General features: G+C 45.8%; 1 protein-coding gene across 1 annotated transcript in view; it reads left to right on the top strand.

Moving 5' to 3' along the window:
• The window catches only part of LOC143751717 (ADP-ribosyl cyclase/cyclic ADP-ribose hydrolase 1), a 177430-nt gene that overhangs the window by 96451 nt on the left and 61867 nt on the right, over positions 1-19112 (top strand). Inside the window, exon 6 of the mRNA XM_077244369.1 lies at positions 12704-12796. Coding sequence (XP_077100484.1) covers positions 12704-12796 — 93 coding nt within the window. The remainder of the gene's footprint in view (positions 1-12703; positions 12797-19112) is intronic.

Genomic DNA, 19112 nt, shown 5'->3' with positions numbered 1-19112 from the left:
ACTCCTCATTATTGGTGAAGTGAAGGAAAGACAAAATCATCTCAAATCTATTCCTAGACATCACCTTGCCAAATCCAGGTGTTGCTGTTGGCCACTATTCAGCCCAATAATCCTCCAACTCTGACTTCTCTATCAGACCCATACTCAAATGCAGAGAAAAGAAGGCTTTCATTTCACTAACAGTTACGTCAGACCATTGATGAAATCTGGAGTGTGGATGGAGTTGATGGGAGGCTAAAAACTGATGGGCGTAGCGATTTGTCTCATTTACAAGTAAATTCCAGAAATCATCAGAGAGAAAGAGTGATAGAAAATCTAGGGGCGAATTGGCATTGGAGAGTTCTCTTTACCCCAGATATCCATTCGGCTGATCAAAGGGCATGATTCAACTTTGGTACTCATCCTCACTGGCCAAGTACTCAAAGCCGGCATTCCCATCAGCTTGCGATAGACTATGCAAAATAGCCCCTCTCTCCCGTGTCACACCGCCTCTGCTCCTGCTACAAGCAGATCTGCCAGATCTGCCTCGCGCACGCGCCGAGTGTGCACAGCTAGGACTACTGTCATTGTCATTTCGACTTCCCACCCTGCCTCCACGTTGCCCCCTAACTGTCCTATGGAGACTTCGACCTCGTCTAATATACCCAGTGGCATTAGACAAAGTCTCCACCACAATACTGTCGCCGCAATTGCGGGGAGGCACACGGTCAGAAGACAAAGCTACATGGCTAGCGCGGTAAAAATCTCCCGCCTCATTCCCCACAACACTAACACGGCTGCTAACTTTGCGATGAACACTCCGACCCCGGGAAACATTGTTCCCACTACTGACATTGGGCAAAGGACTATCTAAATTGGGCAAAGGATTCACCATTTGTGCTTGGTGTAGGGCTATAGTTTCACTTTCAGAATCACCGTCATCTTCTGAAGGCAAATATTCCCCTTCAGAATCAGGGTCTGCGAATAAAAGATCCAACACATCATTGCGGGTAAGCTTTATTGATGCCATTAGATAATAATAATAATAATAATAATTATAATAGTAATAATGATCTAATGCAAATACTCGCTGACTTTGACAATATTGCTCTGATAAAATGTCTCACTCTGACACTAGCTCTGCTTTTGTTTGCACTGATTCAATGCGCTCTAGCTCGAAGATTTTGTATAGAAGCATGACGTTTTTTTGAGTCGGGGATGAAGTATGACATGTCTGCCATCTAGTGCAGGGGAGGTCGAACGAAATTTGACACCCTATTTGACAAAATCGGCCGTTTTATTCAGTGCCGCATCTTGTCGAGTAAACTCGACCGTGGCGCCTAGAGGGTTAAACAGTCTTTTTACGGTTTACATACACTATTCCATATTGCGATTTAGAACAAAGCACTAAATAAATAAAAAACGTACTATTCTCCTCAGGTGGATCCGTTGCTCCTCGTAATTAATTTAAACCAGCACTTCTGAGGTAACTTTCCCAGGATTATTCCTCGCAAGACGACGTAAAGTACTGTAATCTGGTTAAACTTGGTGTGTTTTATCGAGTAGATGTGGGCGTTGACACGTTTGCATGGATCGCCTCAGATAATTTGCGTTTGAACAGTTGGAGAAAGATCTTCGTCATCCACCTGCAGCTCACCCTCGTCAGCTGTCGAATCGTCTGAGAGGTTTACACCCTTCTCAAGACGATCGACAAGCTCCACCTGGGAACCCCATGATGCAAGTTGCCGCTCTGCCTCAGCACGAGCGGGACCTGAACCACGAGGTCCAGATGCTGAGTCCTCTTCACTCGAGAAGAGGGCCAGGCGAGAGCGGATTGTCTTAAGAGAAAAATGATCACAATTTCCACAGGCGGCTCCCTCGAGAACCTCCCGTGCGTGCTCTTCACCCAGGCAGAGAACGCACAGTTCATGTTTGTCACTCGGCGTCAAAAACCTTGGGCACGGGTCGGCACACTTCAGAAAGCAGTCAGCCTTCGCTGTGCGTTTCATTATTATTTATTTTTTCTTACTTTAATCATTCAGCATTACAGACAGAACAGTCCCTGAAGACGAAAAGGATGATTGTCATGTTTGCAAGGCGCACTTTTATACTTTCAGGTCGCATGTTAATCATTCACATTAATGATTCACAGGCTGTCGCCGGTCAATGTGATTGCCATGATTTGATAGTGATTTCAGACACCTGTCACCCCTGAGGCCTTCCCCTAGCGTCGTTCGACGCAGTGTGAGTTCCCTTTCGAAAGGGAACTTTCAAAAGTATATTTACCCAGTGCATCATGAAGGTCTGTAATGTAATGGCTATAGATTCTATTTACACTATGTAAAAATAACAGTATTTTCTTTGCAATAAATGTAAATAGTTAGATATTATTTTCACCTCAGTATTCTAGTACATTGTAAAACAGTATGCAATAATAACATATTGAGTGTAAATGAATGTATTTATTAAATCAATGCTGCCTTATTGGGACAATAAAGCCCTCCCTACACCTTCCCACCCTAACCGTTAGGCACAGTAATTCCACTTTGCATATTTTCAGGGAACGAGGGTTTCATACGTAACCAAGACGTTCCCTTTCAACTGCTCACGTTCAACATGGTCAACGTGTCGACTGATTGGGATCCAAATTAAAACGCCACTAGTGCTGCCACTTTCCAGTGCCTAGATAAAAGCCTTCTGATCCCCCCGCATTTTTCGAGGCGGAGATGGGAAAGGGCTTAGGCCAGGGAATGCACTGCTGTTCCATAAGACCACTGGGAAAGTGTTCTCTTTCGTTGGAAAGGTATATGCTGCGGAAGCCACATCCTGCCCAAAGGGAGGTAACGTGGAGAATACAAATATGGACTTGGCGGATGACTGGGCAGTACAACATATGGAATGTCACCGGGGTGGCTCCAGCCTATGACACAGGTTTCACCAGTGCATACGAGTGATAGGCCTGGCTTTGGACGTTCCGCCATGTCTATTGCTGAAGTGTATGGAGGAAGTCGACAGGGTTTGGCACTCACTGGAGCAAGAATTGCGCACGTATCCAGGCCATTGGAGGGGAATGGCGCAGCAAGCCGACACTTCGAACCGGGCTTACAGTGAAACTGGCTTCATGTGAAGGGAGCCCCCGGGAAGTAGCGGTTCGACACATAGGCTACTTCTCTAGCTAACGTGATAGGGGTCGCCCAGCCCCTAACTCTATTAAAATCTGTTCTGCGAGGTAATCTGTGTCAACGACTAGGAGGGAGCAATACTCTCACTTAGGATGAGCTCACCACCCAGTTGGGCACGTGGATCTTGGGAAATCACCAAGATGAAGGCAACCACATGTAGTGGGCCAACCTCTGCTTGGAAATAGCCTTCCCATCTGCTGGTCTCCGTAACAGACAAGAGCTGGTCGGAGCACGTATAACCGCAATGGAGCGGACGGAAAGAGAAAAGCCAGGGCTGGGTCTCAGATATCTTGAGAATTAGCCGGCCCGAATTCCAGGCACGATTCGTTTACCGAAAATGCGGGCAAGTCCCTACCCTTTAGATAGAGACTAAGCAAGCAGGAGAACTGTTTTCTCTAAAAACAGGATTTTTAACTCAATGCCTGCAGGGCTCAAGGGAGGTCTCTACAGTGCAGTAGCAAATTCAGATTCAGATTCAGACTCCTTGCTCCCCTCAGGAACCTAATGATCAAGTCGTGTGTGGAGAGCAGGACAAGGCCGAGGGCCGTGAGAGAGCGGGACGAGTCCAGTGGCGTGATTATGGATGAGCGACACCTGTGCGACGCACCGGTCTTGTATCTCTCACGGAGGAGCGGACGTATAAAAGGAGATACCGCTGGCTGGCCCGCTCCGAGATACCAATCATCTCTGGAGGGGCCCCGAATGAAGCGGCTGGTCGGTCCATTACAGAGGGACCAGGGCGCTCAGCGGGGGCTCCACTGGATAAGGTGTGAAAGAGGAGTGAGTGGCCCACAGGGATTGGTTACCGGGCGGGGAAGCCTCACTATGGTACTCTGATCACCCATCCCACACGGCGCCGTAGCCGGGCGTGGTAATAGGGACTCACGGGCCTAGTCCACACGGACACGTGTATTTTTATAACCGGAGTTTTTCCTCCTGCGTTTAAAAAAAAAATCCCGTCCACACATGCTCGGTTTAAAAAAAATCACCGTCTACATGAAAACGCAAAAACACGCTATCAAGCACTGTCAAGAGCATGCCAGCGGCGCACAATCTGACGTCAAACACAGCGGATAACGACGCACACTCTGACGTTGCAAGACAAAAAACCCGGTTTTACTGTCTACACGACAAAACTGCAGTTTCTGAAAATCCTCCAGGGGTTTTCAAAAATGTTCGGTTTCAGTGACCTGATACTGCGTTTCCGTGTGGACCAACGGCCGAACCGCGTAAAAAACGTCACGGTTATAAAAATCCCCTTGTCCGTGTGGACAAGGCCTCGATCTCAACACCGCGATAGTCATGTTCTCGCAATGAGCAGCCATATCACACTGTAGCCCAGGACTGGTTGCCCACTGAAGCTAAGCAGGGCTGAGCCTGGTTAGTACCTGGATGGGAGACCTCTTGAGAAAACCAGGTTGCTGCTGGAAGAGGTGTTAGTGAGGCCAGCAGGGGGTGCTCACCCTGTGCTCTGTGTGGGTCTGATTGGCTTCATCACTGTCTCCTCTCCACCAATAAGCTGGTGTGTGGTGGGCGTTCTGGCGCAAAATGGCTGCCGTTGCATCATCTAGGTGGATGCTGCACATTGGTGGAGGTTGAGGAGATTCCCCCTTCCATCTAAAGCGATTTGAGTGCGAGAAGTGCGCTATATAAATGTAACAAATATTATTATTATTATTATCTTGAAAAAGACGCAAACGCACCCATGTTGCTCTTTCAGGAAATGGGACCCGTCACCAGTGCCAGATCACACAGGGGAATGACCGTGGCAACACCGAGCCGTGAACTGAAACAGTGAAGCACTCACTTCTTTGCCCTCTAACCAACCGTCAACAAACACACGAAAATGATGCTGTTAAAAAAGCAGTTGAGAGCTCAGAAGCTCGCGATCACCGCTGCACTCGCGCTATAGAACCACCAGCACTGGGAAAGTCTTCCAGAAGAACACCAACACACTCCCTCTTTATAATATAACAACACTCTTCAGAGACCTCGACATGAAGACCGATCGGTTCTGAAGTGAAAGACAACTAGTGCGTGCATCCACTTTCGTATTTATACCCGTGCCGCGGGGGCAGAGTGTGTGATACATTTCACGCACGCCAATGTGCATTGGCTCGTTTTAATAGTACTAGAAGATGACAGGCTCCCTAAGCCTGATCCCAATCAGTCGACACATCGACTATGTCGAACGTGAGCGACTGAAAGGGAACCGTTTTTAGCAATGAATAAGGATCAAGAAATAAATACTGAAACAAAAACAAAAAAACATAAGAAAATGCATGTATTTATTGTGACTGATTTTATTTGACATACACACAGTAGCACGCTGTTTTGGATAGATTAATGTTGAAGAGCTGCTAATAAAATAGTAATCTATTCACATAATGTACTCTCTCCTAAAATGTAAATGAATGTAAATATCAGCATTACCGCACATGTATAAAGAATTGTAGTCTGTCGGGTAAAACATATTGATATTGATAAAAAATATTGATGCAGTTCAGTCAGCCTGTTATTTTATTCCAACCTTTACTCCTAATCAGAGGCTTCTGAAAATATTTAGTTATCTTACGAGAGGTTCTCTCGTATTGCGTAAGTTTAGCTTACGCTACGGGAAAGATTCATCTTCTCGAGATACTGAAGCCAAAAAAAATATCCTTAATTTTGTATTCATTGTCAACACAGTGCAGCAGCTAGCAGACCTAGAGCAGGCCATCACACTCACCAATGAGCCCGGCGTGACGTCACGCCCAATGAAGGGCGCCCGCGCCTTCATAGCGTCACAGCACGCCAGAATGGGCGTGGCTTAGCGTATAAAAGTAGGGGCTGTAGGCTGACTCGACTCGAGGCCTTCAACACCGCCGCAGTCACTCCGCCCTCTGTGGGACCGCGCAGGAAGAAGCGCCGTTCCCTGAGACAGCCGGAACCTGTGGCCACAGCGACGAGCTCGCCGGAGAACCTCCCGCTTACGAGCCTCACTGCCGTCGCATCGGAGGATGAGGCCGAGGAACACGCCACCAAAGGCTTCTGCTCCATCCTGGTATCGGACAGCAAGTAATGGTCGCTTCATTCCGCCACCTCGTCGATCCAGGAATCTACCCATACCCGCGCTGGAGCTGATGCGCCTGCTGACACAGGCTGTTGACCGTCTCGGGCTCGAGTGGTCGCTGCCAAAGGAACCCGCGCTGAACAGGCTCGACGGTTGATTTCTTTAGAGTCGCCGCCGCGCAGCTTCAGCAACTAGGCCCGCTCCGTTCCTGCCGGAACTTCATTCGGAGCTGACGAAGTCGTGGGATACAGTCAGGGCGGGCGCCCTAGGTCGCGCTCAGACAGCCGTCACAGACCGCCATCCCCCAGAAGGCCTCGGCAAAGAATTACACTGAAGTCTGAGCACGCGAAGCCCTCCTAACAGAGAGAGAGAGAAAAGACGCGCGTGTCCCGCTACGGCCGGACAGCCGTCAAAGTTCATTTCCCTGTCAGTCCCCTTCAAACAGGCTACTGCAGTGGTTCAATTAGCAGCCAACGAGCCAGTTTATTCACCCTCTCGCCTGCAGACAAACGCCGTTTTCACGGCGACCCAGAGAAATCTCTAAAAGAGTATAATGTCTGGTCCGGCTCACGCCGTCAGTGTTTTAAGTGTAGTGAAAGTGCCCACGCCCCAGTGTTCACCCCTACACATAAGCACTCCAAATCCCGTGTCACTCACAGAGCACACTCTCATAAAGCGTCTCGAGTGTTGAATGTAAGAAATGTGTCCACAGGTCTGTGCCCACTATCTGCCCGCTCTGTTACACGATCAATGAAGCAGGTTATGAATGTAAGTCTCGTATCCGCCAGAGAGCGCTCACGCTTGCTAACACAAACCTCCCCCCGGGCTCCGCCCGCGCGTTTAAGTGTTATCACAAAACGAAGGGCATTAATAAAACGCTCCCCATCCATTATGATCGGGGTGTCAGATACAGTTGTAAGTTTCGTGCCCGGGTACACGCGCTCACGCTTACAGAAAGCTTCTCAGCCCGGAGCGCTGCTCGCGCGTCAAAAAAGTGAAAAAAGAATGTTCCCCATCCCTTATGATTGGGACATCTCACATAAATCAGCCGTTTCGGCTTTCAGCGAGCAGCCATTGCCCAGAACCGAGAGCGTGCGCGCCGTTCGCCCCCTAGCGGCTCACATAGCTGCGTTGGAAACTATCCCAGGGATTTCAGAATGGGTGCTGAGCACAATAAAGCAGGGTTATACACTTCAATTCATTCGCCGCCCCCCACGCTTTCAAGCCCGGACTGCGACGATAGTGAATGCGGAAGTAGCACACCTACTTCACGCAGAAATAGCAAAGCTGCTGTGCAAAGGGGCTATAGAAAAGGTACCGCCTTCTCTGAGCGAGTCAGGCTTTTACAGCCGATATTTTCTCGTACCCAAGAAGAACGGAGCCTTCAGACCTATCCTAGATCTGAGACATTTAAACAAAGTGCTTGCGAAAAGACCGTTCAAAATGCTTACGACCAGGAAAATGAATTGAATTCTCGCATGTCCCGCCGAGCCTGGCTGTCTGGCGGTCAGAAAATCAGAGTGACTCAGACCTGCAGCTCTGCAGCCCTGGTTAGTTGTTAACCCTAACAACATGTCTGTGGTATCCTATGTAAACTGTCAGGGCGGTGTCAGATCCAGAAATCTCTGCAATCTGACGGAATGCCTCCTTATTTGGTCTCAGATGCCTGCGTTCAGATGCAACCTCGCTGAGGTTGGCGCATGTGCCTGGCCATTTGAACGACGGCCCAGACAAACTGTCCAGGGACAATGTTCCTCCAGGGGAATGGTCCCTGCACCCCCAAACGGTCCAGAAACTGCGTCAAAAGACAACGCTCAATGCCCGAAGTTCTTCTCGAAGGACGAGGACGCGCTGGCCCAGGTTTGGCCCAGCCTCCCGCTATATGCTTTCCCTCCGGTCTCTCTGTTACCACAGGTGATCAAGAGAATCAGGGAAACGCGCCACTCGGTGCTCCTCATAGCCCCGCGTTGGGAGAATCAGATTTGGTTCCCGGAACTAGCACGGCTGTCACATACAGCTCCGTGGCCAATTCCGGTGAGGGCAGATCTCCTCTCTCAGGCTCGCGGCACGATCTGGCATCCCCATCCAGAGCGCTGGTCTCTGCATGCATGGTTGATCAACGGGTACTCGTTGCCCTGCCAGAAGGAGTGATGAACACGATCAAGCAGTCTAGAGCCCCTTCCACGAGAAGGCTCTACGCGTCTAAATGGTCGGTGTTCTCTGGATGGTGCACCGACAGAGGTCTGGACCCGCGGACATGCGGGGTGGCGCATCTGCTCACCTTCCTACAAGAGCTGTTGGATGAGGGAAGGTCCCCATCCACGCTCAAAGTATACGTGGCGGCCGTGGCGGCCGTGGCACCGTGCGCAGAATCGACGCACGGCCAGTCACTGGGAAAACATGAGTTGGTCATGCGCTTCCTTAGAGGAGCTAGAAGGATGAATCCGCCGCGCCCCCCTTCGGTTCCTATGTCGGATCTTTCATTGGTCCTCGAGGCCCTGAAAGCTTTTCCTTTTGAACCACTAGGCTCCGTGGGGTTGAAATATCTATCACTGAAAACCGTCTTTCTGACTGCACTGTCGTCAGTAAAACGTGTGGGGGACCTGCATGCGCTGTCTATCAGCGCGTCGTGTCTTGAGTTCAGGCCGAATTACTCTAAAGTCATCCTCAGACCTAGACATGGCTATGTTCCTAAAGTGATGGGCACTCCATTCAGAGCGCAAGTTATTTCGTTGTCAGCTCTCCTAGCATCTGACAGCGAAAATGATGTGAATCTCCTCTGCCCTGTCAGAGCGCTGAGGGTCTACATCACGCGCTCCGCCTCCTTCAGGCGTTCGGAACAGCTTTTTGTTTCGTTTGGTGGGTGCACCAAGGGTCTCGCCTCCTCGAAACAAAGCCTGTCCAGATGGATAGTGGACGCTATAGCAGCCGCTTACGCGTCAAAAGGTCTGCAATGCCCTCTGGGCTATCAGGGCTCATTCCACGAGAGGCGTGGCCTCTTCGTGGGCATGGTCCAGTGGAATTTTTATCCATGACATATGTGTAGCGGCGGGCTGGAGCTCCCCGTCTACCTTTGTCAGGTTTTATAACCTAGAAGTTCCTGCCTTGCAGGATAGACTGTTGTCAGTTTGAAGGAGAGGTGTATTCTGCCCAGATCTCCTGCTCAGATCACTCTCAGATGACTCAGCTCTCCTGGTTGAGCTGCACTAAGTGGGGTATGTGCCATGTGCCTATACAGACCGGCGCGCTGCTCTGTATTTCCCTATGTGTGCTTATGTATAAGTGATGGCCCGCGTGGCTGGCCACCTTATTTTTCTACTTATGGGGTTCCCCTGAAAGTTCGGGGTCTCATGGTGGATGCTTGGCGCGCATGGCGTTGACAAAGTGTTCCCGTAGCGTAAGCTAAACTTACGCAATACGAGAGAACCTCTCGTAAGAGAACGATACTCGGTTACTAACGTAACCTCGGTTCTCTCTAGGGAGGGAACGAGTATTGCGTAACCGGCCGTGCTCGCGCCACGAGCGACTTCGCTTCAGTCTACGAAAAACCAGGGAAGTCAGCCTGCAGCCCCTACTTTTATACGCTAAGCCATGCCCATTCTGGCGGGCTGTGACGCTATGAAGGCGCGGGCGCCCTTCATTGGGCGTGACGTCACGCCGGGCTCACTGGTAGGCTGCAGCAGTTGCCCTCAGGGCAGCCAATGAGCACGCGAGATGGCCTGCTCTAGATCTGCTAGCTGCTGCACTGCGTTGACAATGAATACAAAAATAAGGATAATTTTTTTGGCTTCAGTATCTCGAGAAGATTAATCTTTCCCGTAGCGTAAGCTAAACTTACGCAATACTCGTTCCCTCTCTAGAGAGAACCGAGGTTACGTTAGTAACCGAGTATCGTTTGTTATATTTAGTTACATTTCAATTTAGAAAATATGGACGTAGTCTCCATGACGTCACCCGTAGGTTTCTGAAGAGCGTTTTTTGAAGCCTAAAGTGGGCGGAGTCGGCCGTCGCCATCTTGGATGCGCGTCACTCCCGGATAATCGAAAATGGGCAAAAAGGCGGGACGTGGGTGGAGTTGAGCAGAGCCGTTGAACACGGCTCTGGCTCAGGCTAAGGAGTAAATGCTATATGCTACTGGCCTCACCTAAAGTGACAGCTGACTTGAAGAAGTAGGCCTAAAGCCAATCGTTAAAGTTCATGTTTTTGCCCTTTGAAATACTATAATAGTTAAATGACATAACTAACCATGAGACTATGTGTATTGTGATGCATTATTATTCTCATGCAGTAACTTACAATATTTGCTTTGAGCGTGTGTGACAGTGATTCATGCGCATACATGTAAGTCAGCGCGGCACCGCACGTCAAGTTCGTAGAGAGCTTTATTCAGTCCATTTGAAATTCTGATAGATGAGAAGTTCAAGTAAATGCACTAGAAATCCGTGCTCATTTAAGGGACGGAGAGAATGCACTGACATCTGCATGATTTCATCTGACGGTACTTTTTATTGAACACTAAAAAGTTAAATTAGCATATTATAGTCTATCTGTTCCGTAAGAGCAACGGTACCGCAGAATGAGTGTAGCCTCTATATTTATAGACGTTTTTAAATCTGAAGTCCAAAAGGCAACGAAATTGTCAGACATCCATGAGTGCATGTTCACAGAGGAAAACAACTGAAAAACAGCACTGGGTGTTCTCTCGATAATCGACAACGACGGAATCCAACGGCGTGGGTGAAGGTATAAGACGTGTATTAAATTGTATGTAATAATCTGGGAAAAAGTACAAACACGGCAGAGATGGCGAGTTCAGCAGCTGGAATCAGCTAAGGTGACGTGATGGCTAGCAGACAAACAGCTAGTGACAGCATTGACAATCCACCTGTCACTCAAGTGGCCACGGCCTTGATTATGCAGCATTTTAAGGCTAAATATAATTTAAACGAATGAGTTATAAAAAAAATGAACCCCCCTCACAGTTGACATGAAGGGCAAAATTAGCTGTATAGACCAAAGCCACTTTAAACACCAGGCTGTAAACATATTTTTTTCTGCTGTAAAGTTGGGCATTTTAACATGGGGTAAATACAGATTTGACTCACTTATGCTGCCAGCCTCAAGCGGACAGTCGATGAATTGCAGTTTAATTCACTTCCGTGTTGGTTTCAAGAGAGAAACAGGGAGGTTGCCACTTGGGTGCAAAACAGAAATATTGAGTAGTGTGTAAGTTGTAACTTAGTGCCCATTTACATCAAAACTAGGCTAAGTTGTAACATAGCATGTAACTAAGTTGCATAGCAGCTGTAACCGGCCCCAGGACCTGGATTTGGAACCACTGAACTAATATTGTGATATATATCATTATTACCACACAATTTATTTAATGAAAAACATTTTGGACTATAAAATGTTGTTTGCATTTCACCCTAAACAGCAATGTGTTTTTATTTTTATTTATTTTTTATTTGACATTAAGGGACTGTTAGTTTTTTATTTAAGGGGCTACCGGAGGAGTTTTGAGATCTATAGTCAAAATAGTATTGACCCTCCCTTCGCCAGCAATAAATTTTTCTATGACCCTCCAAAATTATTGTGAAATAGGCATGACCCTCCCCGTTAATTTATTGATTACGTCTGTTCTGGTTTGCGCTTGGCAAAGATGCTCGATGCCTAGTAGACCTACACCAAACGTTCATTAAAAAGGGTCCTGTACTGGGCTGTACAGTGCGACATATATCTACGAAAACACTGGTCTGTGCGATGAATAAATGTACCACTGTTGCACGCGTGCGATACAGTTTTGTAAACTCCTTTACTTGTGTTTGTTTTCAGACATGATAACAGTCATTTTATACTTGTGCTTATGCGATATCACGATTTTTGATCGTGGATGATTTAATGTCTCCACGATCGGCTTTTGAAGAAATATGGTAGTATCGTGCCACAGCGCACATTCTATCAGCTGCAGTTCAGTCGCCTCAAGCTTGGTTTATACTTGCCGCGTCCGCACGAGCGCGAAGGTGCGCAAGTGCCCATTACGCTTGGCGGTGTGCACGGCATATTTTGTAACTGCGTACGCGGCTCCACATCCGAAGATGCACGACTTCTAGCCGAATCTGGCCGAACATATACATCTCATCACACCGGCACCCAGTTTGTGCGTCTAGTAATTGCTTAAATTTACAAAATGAGCCAACAATAGCAGACATAAGCTCTATTAATTATTGTCCATGTTTCATAAAAAATGTTCTCGCTACATGGAGCTACACAGACAATTATGCACCAAACAAGCCACTTTGAAATGTTGCTGTTTTCATGAATACAAAAGTTGAATGAACCTCCTCCTGACTAAAAAAAGTTGGTTGATCCTCCCCTCAACAAAGAATAAAAAGACATGATCCTCCGGTGGCCCATTCCATAAATACCGAACAGTCCCTAAGTATGCATTATAAACATATAAGCATATTTTCAAGTGTCTATTTCTCAGCATGTTTGGCAGTGTGGAACTGGACAATCTAAACCCAAGGATGGTCAGCCATGTTTACATTAAAGTTGTCTACAACCTGGAGGGACCCTTTGTGTAAGAGAGTACATTTCTTCTTGTTCACAATGTGATACACTTACACTTTATTAATATACATATTGATATATTAACACTTTCTCTTCCACAATGTGGTCATGTCATGCATTTCTGCTGATCAGATAAATCCGATTTGTTAAAAACATTCCATTCACACATGGCAACATAAATGTGTCTCTGAAGTATTAATATAAAACCGTTCTTCAATTCCCTAGCTGTACGCTAATTTAACAGAGTTCACGTCAGCGATACCAACGGATAGCTGCATTTTATTTATCATCAGCTAATTTTAAGATCAAAGACCACAATAGGAGAGAAAGCGGCAACAAAATATAATTTAGTCACACTATACTTTTAATGAAGATAATTGTGGGTTGAGCTTCAGGATGTAACTCCAAACTTTCATTTGTGGCAGTTTTGCTTTCTGAAAAGATACTCATGTTCCAGCCAACATTTCCATGTGGGCCCCATGTGGGTATTTGATGGGCTGTCACTTGGGCCCTTCATGGGTAAATAGGGAACAGAAAATGTGCCCTCGGCTCCAAGAAAATTTTGAAAAATAACCCTGAAATGATGACTTTGGTGAATATTGTACGCTATCATACATTATAGCATATTATAATACAACTTATTAAGCCTATATATTTATGGAATAGCAAAGTAGGCCTAATCAATATACAAGACTGAACCACATAGATATATAAAGGCTATCAATGAACCATGGATTTGTTTACTTTATAATATGTTTTATTTTTTACTTAAACAAATACAACATATAACATTCAAAACTCATCGGCTTAGACTGCATTTCAAGAAAAATAAACACAACAGTTTTCTGTAGCCTTATGTGAACTTATTCAATAGAATTAGACTTCTAGAATGTTCTTTCCAGTGCAAAAAAAATAATATTAGAATAGTCCTTTTATTAGAATATAAAAATAAAATAGACAACATTTTAAGGAAGTGTAGTGCAAATATCTTTAAATAATTATACTTCCATTATAGTTAACTTTCTTTTCGCCAGCTGCTCGGAGGTTGTCATTTTTACATTTTACATTTTACATTTTTACAATTTTTACAAATCTTACATTTTTGTCTCTTTTCGTCATCGTTGCTACGATACGTGACTCACAATGACTAACGACCAATTAAAAGGGCTCTGATGATGTTCCAAGATGTTAAAAACGCTACGTGCCTGTTTATAGACAAACGGGGAGAAATTAGTATCTACCGCACCGTCGTTTTTTTTTTTTTTTTTGATTGCCCTTATCATAGCCTACAAAATTGTCTTCGTTCATAGTCTGCCTGACATATATTGAAAGCTATGTGTCTGTCATGGATTTGCACTGAATTGATTCTCAAAAATACGGAACAAAGTGCCTTCCGTATCAGTTCAATACAGAACAAGACTTTTATGTGTCAAATACGGGACGATTCCGTATTATACGGAATGGTGGGCAGCCCTAGCCATGATGGGTCCAGAGTGGGCTCTAAGTGGGGCCCATTTAGATGTTCATTATATAGCTTTACTTGGGGGTTAAATGGGTGCTAATAATGGGGCCAAGGTGGGCAAGACATAAAAACCTTATGGGGACACTATTGGTGATCATACTGGATCCACAAATGGCCCACTTATATATATTTTTTGTGGGAACACAGTGGTGAAAATTGGGCCCCATTTATTAATTTCTTTAAAGTGGGTCCAGTGGGTCAAATAATGAGCTACTATACAAAATTCACTTTTGTGGCCAAGTAGTGCACAACACTAGGAAATTTAAAAAGCAAACATAAGTTCACAACACAACGGAATCAAGCCACAATACAATGGAATTTAAAAAGCAAACATAAGTTCACAACAGAATCGCCGCAACACATTGGAAATGCTCCCGACTCATAGAACAGTAAAGTTAGTTTTATGTTTGATATTCGCTGCATATTCGCCTAGGCTGCTAAAGGGACCATCTGCAAATTCCACTCACAGTTCAAAAATCTAAACGTCCAAACATTCATTCAAATGAACGATATTTACAATATTATAATAAATGTTTAGTGGGCAGACTGACTTACTGTATATGAGCTTCTGGCAATATCTCGGTCACTTGCACTTGTACAGTACACAATTACTTTTTTTGGGGGGGAAAACGACTGTAAATAACTAAATGTTCTTTTTTCATGTTCCAAAGGTTGTATAAGTCCCTGGTTACCAGATTGACTTACTACAGGTAACATTTTCCAATATCTCCCTTCATGTATGTACAGTACAGAATTGTTTTTAGCAAAAAATACTGTAATTCACCTAAATGTTTTTTCTGTGGTTGTCCAATGGTTGTAGTACATTCCTAGACTGACCAGACTGACTTGCTACAGGTGAGGTTTTGCATTATTCACCTGTAGTAGGTCAGTCTGGTCCCTATGAGCATACTACAACCTTTGAAACATGAAAAAAAAAAAAAAAAAACGTTTTGATGAAATGCAGTAATCTTTTATTTAAAAAAAAATATTTGTCTACTGCACATACATTAAGGGAGGTATTGTCAATATTTCACCTGTAGTGAGTCAGTATGGTCACTGGGAACGTACTACAACTATTGGAACATGAAAAAACCCTTTAAGTCAAGTCAAGTCATCTTCATTTATATAGCGCTTTTAACAATATAGATTGTTTCAAAGCAGCTTTACAGTGATAATAGGAAATTTAAGTAACAGAGATTGTTTTGGCTTTACAGCAGCTCTAGAATAAAGTTATTGTCTAGCTAAAGTTAGTTTTGATTGATTCACTTCCGTCGCAACGATCATTAGTTATTACATTAGGGGCCACTAACAGAAAACCCTTAATGCGATCCGGCCGCTCATTTGCACAAAACAGTGCCTGGTGGCTCGAGAATGCAAACCATGAAATGGGTTCCAAGGTACAAGCCCTGAAACAATTTATAATACAGAATTTTGTATCGCTTCCGCGTAGCCACATGAACCGGAATTATCCTGACAACGTTTTATCTGTACAGAGGTAAAGGGAAGGGAAGGAGGCCTTCACAGTGGAGAGACTAGTTGAAACGTCGTGTCCAGGCACAGGTCCTTCATCGGATTCGGATACGGCCTGGATCCGGCGGACTGCGGAAAACCACAGATAAACAGAGAGACTAATACTAGCGTAGACGCCATCCTTCTTATGATGTAACAAGTACATCAGGATTTATGGGAAATGTTCCGACTGACCTAATCTATGCAGCCTAACATTGAATTATACTCATTATATAGTCTATAATGTGTATGTGTATGCTAGGTCAAAGAGATGTGTTTTTAGTCTAGATTTGAACCGACAGAGTGTGTCTGCTTCCTGGACAATGTTAGGAACATTGTTCCAAAGTGCTAGAGAGGAAAAGGATCTATCGCCAGCAGTCGATTTTGATATTCTAGGTATTATCAACCGGCCGGAATTTTGTATTCGCAATAGATGTGACGGACTATAATGCGTTTAGAGCTCGCTCAAGTACTGGGGAGCTAAACCATTTAGTGCTTTGTAAGTAATCAGCAATATTTAAAAATGTATACGATGTTTAATAGGGAGCCAATGCAGTGTTGACAGAACCAGGCTAATATGATCATACTTCCTGGTTCTATTAAGAACTCTAGCTCCTGCATTTTGGACCAACTGGACTTTGTTTATTATGCAGGCAATCACCCAGTAGAGCATTACAATAATCTAGCCTTTGGGTCATGAAAAAATAAATGAACTGTTCCGCATTTTTTATTGAAAGCATTTCATGAGTTCACATCTACATATAATTACTACGGTAAAGGTTATGAATACTTGGTGTGCTGTCCGGGTTGAGGGCTCCGAGCTCGGAACTTCTGCCCGAACCCAGAGTACTCCCCCCGTTGTTAAGAGTAGATGGAACTAGAGATGGAACTAAAAGTGAGGAGATGGGGTGGAGGTGGGATGCTGATAAACTGTCAAGGAACAAAGGTGGGTTCAGCTGTTATTTTACTAGTCCTGAGTTGATTACTGATTGATCTCCACTTGTGCTAATTGGGTTAAATATCTGCACCTGCTCCTCCTGGTTTATTAACCTTTTTAATATAACATCATTTCATGAGTTCACATCTACATATAATAACTACGGTAAAGGTTATGCGTACTTGCCGTGCTGTCCGGGTGGAGGGCTACGAGCTCGGAATTTCTGCCCAAACCCAGAGTGCTCCCGTCAAAAAGCAAAAGAGCAAAAGGACAGCCGCCAGACTATAGACCCCCAAAAGACGCAGCGAATTTGGCGGGCTGGCGTTTCAATAATCTTGATCGCTTGACCGGGATATCTCCATGCCATTAACGGGTGAGTCCTGCCGACCGATGGACGGGGAGCGGCGGGATTCTAAAAAACGGCTGACCGGGAGGGCCCATGTAGCTTCTGATGTGAGCGGCTCAACGGCGTCAGGATATTGGGCTTTACTGGCCGCCTGCGAGGTGGAAAGAATTTGAAAATGCTGGCTGGGCAGAAAAGATAGATACGTGTCGAGTCCGCTGAGAAACCAATGCTCGCTGGACAGAAATATGAAAAAGGTAGATACATGCTGTTCACTGAGAGACCAATGCTCGCTGGACAGAGGTAATGGAAAGATAGATACATGCTGTGTCCGCTGGGAGACCAATGCTCGCTGGATGTTAGAGAATATAGATAGGTACATAGTACACCTGCTGGGAGACCAGCGCTCGCTGGACGGGAGAGAGTAGAGATAAGTACATAGTACGTCCGCTGGGAGACCAATGCTTGCTGGACGGAAGAGAGTAGAGATAAGTACATGGTACGTCCGCTGGGAGACCAATGCTCGCTGGATGGGAGAGAGTAGAGATAAGTACTTAGTACGTCCGCTGGGAGACCAATGCTCGCTGGACAGGAGAGAGTAGAGATAGGTACCAAGTACGTCCGCTGGGAGACCAGTGCTCGCTGGATGGGAGAGAGTAGAGATAAGTACATAGTACGTCCGCGGGGAGACCAATGCTCGCTGGACGGAAGAGAGTAGAGATAGGTACATGGTACGTAGGCTGGGAGACCAATCCTCGCTGGATGGGAGAGAGTAGAGATAAGTACATAGTACGTCCGCTGGGAGACCAATGCTCGCTGGATGGGAGAGAGTAGAGATAAGTACATAGTACGTCCGCTGGGAGACCAATGCTCGCTGGACGGGAGAGAGTAGAGATAAGTACATAGTACGTCCGCTGGGAGACCAATGCTAGCTGGACGGGAGAGAGTAGAGATAAGTACATAGTACGTCCCCTGGGAGACCAATGCTGGCTGGACGGAAAAGAGTAGAGATAGATACATGCTAAGTCCGCTGGGAGATCAAGCTCGCTGAACGGAAAAACAGGGAAGAGATAGATGCATTCTGCGTCCGCTGGGAGACCAATCGTCACTGGACGGAAAGCGAAAAAGAGGAAAAGATAGACATGTGCTGCGCCCGCTGGGAGACTTAGGCTCGCTGGACAGAATATTTTTTTTGTTTTTTGTTTTTCTGAAAAACCTGACTTGGAGGCCCTTGACGCTATTAAGGTAGGAGATAAATTAAGTGATTGAAAGGAGAGAAAAATCTGGAAATGGTATCTGATTGGAGGATGATGTCGAGTGATGCGTCGAAGAGGGGTTTTAACGGGTGTATTATGGGAATATCAGTTCTGAATATGGAGGAACAGGAGTTGGGAATTGGTCCGCCTCTGGAGCCAGCGTCCTGAATTTCTGAAACAGAAAACTAGATAGGGAGTCAGCGATTTGGTTTCCTGACCCGGGAACGTGTTTAGCAATTTCAATGAATTGGTCGCACGCTGAGATCCAGGTGAGGCACCTTAAAAGAGGCATCATGGCTGGTGAATGAGAACTGCCTTTATTAATGCAATGCACTGTTGCGTTGTTGTCGCAATGCACTAATATGCTGCTAGCAGTCCATTCTTTCCCCCACAGAAAGGTTGCTACTAGTAAAGCTCTAAAAATGCTGAGGACTGGGGTATGTCCTTGTGACAAGGTTCAGTTCAGACAGGAAGGAAGAAGACAGGGGTCGGCTTGAGCTGTGACGTTTCACTTTTATTCACGTCACAAAAATAAACAAACAGGTGCGCACAGAGCGCGTTCACCGTGCGCAGGCACAGCCAAAATATAATAACTCAGAATTCGTTGCAATCTCTTTCCACAGCAGCACACGCGAGGTCCCAGCTCGTTTCTCTCTCCCCTCTCGCTCTCACACGCCGGCTTATATCCGGTCTCTCCACGCCAATTACTGAAATCAGACACAGGTGTTCATCATCTGCACTTGACCTACTTACGCTCCG

The sequence above is a fragment of the Siphateles boraxobius genome, unplaced genomic scaffold, assembly GCF_051911475.1.
Source record: "Siphateles boraxobius isolate OS27281-9 unplaced genomic scaffold, OSU_SipBor_1 26, whole genome shotgun sequence".
NCBI classification, from domain to species: Eukaryota; Metazoa; Chordata; class Actinopteri; order Cypriniformes; family Leuciscidae; genus Siphateles; species Siphateles boraxobius.
This window is presented reverse-complemented; position numbering and strand designations above follow the sequence as displayed.